The 3,944-nt window shown below is 45.8% G+C and overlaps 1 protein-coding gene across 1 annotated transcript in view; it reads left to right on the top strand.

Moving 5' to 3' along the window:
• CATSPERG (catsper channel auxiliary subunit gamma) overlaps window positions 1-3,944 on the top strand; it is a 38,779-nt gene that overhangs the window by 11,721 nt on the left and 23,114 nt on the right. Inside the window, exon 8 of the mRNA XM_006161751.3 lies at window positions 1,761-1,932. Coding sequence (XP_006161813.2) covers window positions 1,761-1,932 — 172 coding nt within the window. The remainder of the gene's footprint in view (window positions 1-1,760; window positions 1,933-3,944) is intronic.

Raw genomic sequence — 3,944 nt, forward strand, 5'->3', positions numbered from 1 at the left:
AATGGCTTTGTCGCTTGACTCGCATGTAGTCAACTATGGCTTGAGTCCTAGACCTGGTGGCTTAGACTCATGCTGGGTGCGTGTGTGCGTGCCCAAGATCCAGAGAGGAGAATGGAGGACAAAGGATTGCAGCATGGCCATCCCCCCCTGGGGGGTGATTTCTTGCTTTCTGTCTCTCTGTCTTCCTGGCAAGCACACACACCCTATAGCAAAAACCTCTCCAAAAAATAAGTAAAATAAAATAATTATAAAAAATAAAATAAAGTCATGGAGCTAGATAGTGGCACAGTAGTAAAATATGATGCTTATTAAGCATTACCTTCCACCTGGAAGGTTCCCAGTACAAGTCTGGAGACCGTCCTGAATATGCTGAGCACATGTGTGCCCATGATCCAGGGCTATTTGAAAACTGGGGGTGGAATGCAGCATTGGGACCCTGTTAGGGGTGCTCTGTCTGTCTCTCTTTTTCTTTGTCATGGAAGAAATAAACTTAAAACACACATATACATGCACACAATGTCATTATGATACCCAGCAAAATTAACAGCAACCCACTAATATCTGTTACCAAGTTCTTGTCAGTTTCCCCTAGTAAATCTAAACATGTTATTTTTTTTGAGAGGTTTTATTTTTATTTGTATTTTCGTTTTAGGGCGCGTGCGCTCACCAGACAGACAGAGACATAGAGACAGAAAGCGAGAAATCACCCCCCCCGGGGGGATGGTCATGCCGCAATCCCTTCTCCATTCTTCTCTTGGGATCTTGGGCACACATGCACATGCACCCGGCGTAGAAAACATGTTTTGAAGTTGTTTTCTGTTGTTGTAGTTTTTTTGTTTGTTTGTTTTAATTAAGATTGACACATTACAGTTGGGTATTCAGTCTTCTAAGGCTCTCGTCACCTGTAAGTCTGTTCCTTCTTGCCCTATTTTAGGCAAATAGATCTTCTGTCCTATAAAATGTACCTATTTCCTTTTTCTCCATGGTGTCAATTAGCTTGTTCCTATGACCCCATATATTGCCATAACAAAGACTGGATAGCTTATATGATGGAGATTTATAGCCTCAGTTTTGGAGGCTGAAAGTCCAAGGTCATGGTGCCAGTAGGGTTGGTTTCTCATGAGGCCTCTCCTTGACTTGCAGATGGCTGTGCCTTGCACATGAGCAAGAAGAGAAAAAGAAAGTGCTCTCTGTCTCATTAGTGTTCAGTGTATTAATTGGGGGGACACAATTCAATCTGTAACATCCCATATTGCTTATCAATTTGTAATGAGCTATAGGGCTTGATGACATTTACATGAAATCTTTTACCTAAGAGCTCTTCACTGGTGGGGCTTTGATGATGTTATCAGTGTTAGTAATCAGCCTGTGTGGGCTTAGGTTGCATTAACTTGACAGCCAATGTGTTCAAGGTAAATTAGGATTTTTAAGATGCGCAATGCACGGGATGTTTTATACTGATGTAGATATAACCCTAACTATAGTCAGGGCACAGGGACTGTTGAACATACTGTGCACTAGCTAACTCCAGAGGACACAAAGAGCTCACACTGGTTCAGGCCTGAGCTGTCTGCTTCCCTATTCCACGTTGGGGAAATTTGGCCACCAAGGTGCTGCTGCAGAGTGAGCAGGGAGAGCACACTGGCGCAGCTGCATATGTCTGTCCAAGCAGTGGTCAGAGCAAGAGCCTCTCCCCAAGACAGGACATGGGGGCTGAGGCCAAGGCCACCTGCTCACCACCAGCTTCTGTTCCCCTGCAGTTGAGCATCGACAGCTGCTGGGTAGGCTCCTTCTACTGTCCCCAGACTGGCTTCACAGCAACCATCTATGACACCATTGCCACTGAGAGCACTCTCTTCATTCGGCAGAACCAACTCGTCTACTATTTCACAGGCACCTATTCCACACTCCACGAGCATGACCGTGGCAGCGGTGAGGCACTGGGCTTGGGCCCATGGCTTGGGTCCTTGGCATCTCAGACCAGGGGACATACTGATGGAGTCTAGGGAGGGCACCTCAGTGAGCCTACCCACTGGAGCACCTGGGACTGAAATTGCCATGGGTGGAGGGAGAGGAACCTGGCAGTGTCCTGAATCAGGTCCACCCTTCGCCTATATGTTCTGACTTGAGGTTTTCACCCAGGTCTTCCTGTGAATAGGGAGCCAGCTGTGGGAAGAGGATGCTGTGAAAGAGCGAGCAGAGAGAGACAGAGACACGTGCAGCTACACACACAGTGGCAAAGACACACCTAGAGAGAGAGGAGAGACAGAAACGGGGCAGAGGGAAGGCACAAGAGAAAGTGAGAGGAGAGAAAAGTAGAGATGGGCTATTGGAGAGGGGAAGCCATGAGGATTGGTCAGGGAGGAAAATACTTTCTTTTTTTTTTTGCTATAGGGTAAGTGCACTCACCAAGGGTAGGGGGAGAGAGGTAAAAATTACCCCCTAGGAGGAATGACCACGCCATAAGTCCTTCTCCCTTGGGATTTTGGGCATGCATGCACATGTACCCAGCATGTTTCTCAAGCTGCAGGGTTCAGGACTCAAGCTGTTCAGCCAGCCATGTGGCATCTAGTGCCCTAACTTCCATGCTAAACTGTTGGTCCGGAAAAAGAGACTTTTGATTCAGTGTCAGTCTCATTTTTTTATTTTTAATAATTATTTTAGTGCCAGCACATGGCATGGTGGTTAAGGAGTACTGGACTCCCACATGGCTGATGGCAGTTCGAGTCCCGGACCTGGCAGCTTGCTTTCTCACTTTCTCTTTTTCTCTCTCTCTGATCAAATTAAAATAATGATAATGAATAAATAGAATAATTATTTTAAAAAAAGAATTATTTAAACTTACTTCCTTCTCTTTCTTTTCTTTTCTTTTTTACTTTTCTTTCTTTTTTAAATTTGACCAGAGAGGGACAGAGAGAAAAAAAAAAGAGAGAGAGGCGAAATGAAAAAGCAAACTGCCAGGTTTGGGACTTGAACTGTCCTTGGCCATGTGGGAGTCCACTGCCCTTAACCACTATCTACCTGCTGGCCCCAGTCTCATCTTTTAAATGACACTAAAACCCTCCTAGTTCTAGATTTTCTTCCCACTATTGAAATGAGAGATGTCAGCTTATACAGTCACAGAAAATTGTCCTATAACTTACATTGCATTAGTTAATGCATGCTTCTCATAGGCTTCATTTTCTCCCTTTCTTATTTAGGGCACTTTGACAGTGAGAGGAACCAAATTAAAAATGGCTTGGGACCAGCAGTTAGCGTAATGGCTATGTCGCTGGACTCCCCTGTAGTCGACCTCGGTTCGCTTCCCGGACCTGGTGGCTTAAAACTCACGCCAGGCGCGTGTGTGTGCATGCCCAAGATCCCAGGAGGAGAAGGGATTGCGGCGTGGCCATTCCCCAGGGGGGTGATTTCTCGCTTTCTATCTCTCTGTCTCTGGCTGGCTGGCGAGTGCACGCGCCCTATGGCAAAAACCCCTCTAAAAAAAAAAAAAAAAAGGGAAAGCCGGGCAGCCCACGGCAAAGAGCGGGCCTGGTGCCCCCTCCTGTGGCCACAGAGATACCCTTCTAAAACCCACAGTTCAGGGCAGGTAGGTGACGAGGTGGTGAAGGGCACTGGACTCCCACATGGCCGACCGTGGTTCAAGTCCCAGACCTAGCAGCTTGCTTTCTCACCTCACTCCCCTGCCTTGCTCTGTTCCTCTCTGGTCAGATTAAAATAAAGTTAAATAAAATATTAAAAAAAAATCACACCAAGCGTGTGTGTGCGTGCATGGCCAAGGTCAGAAGGAGAATGGAGGAGAAGAGATTGCAGTGTGGCCACCCCCCCACAGGGGGTGATTTCTCACTTTCCTTTTTTTTTAAGTTTTTTTAATTTTTAAATTTTATTTATTCATTCACTTATTTAATTTGACCACAGAAAGATAGATACACAAAGACAAGGAAAAA

Source organism: Tupaia chinensis, unplaced genomic scaffold, assembly GCF_000334495.1.
Source record: "Tupaia chinensis unplaced genomic scaffold, TupChi_1.0 Scaffold138910_1, whole genome shotgun sequence".
Classification (NCBI taxonomy): Eukaryota; Metazoa; Chordata; class Mammalia; order Scandentia; family Tupaiidae; genus Tupaia; species Tupaia belangeri.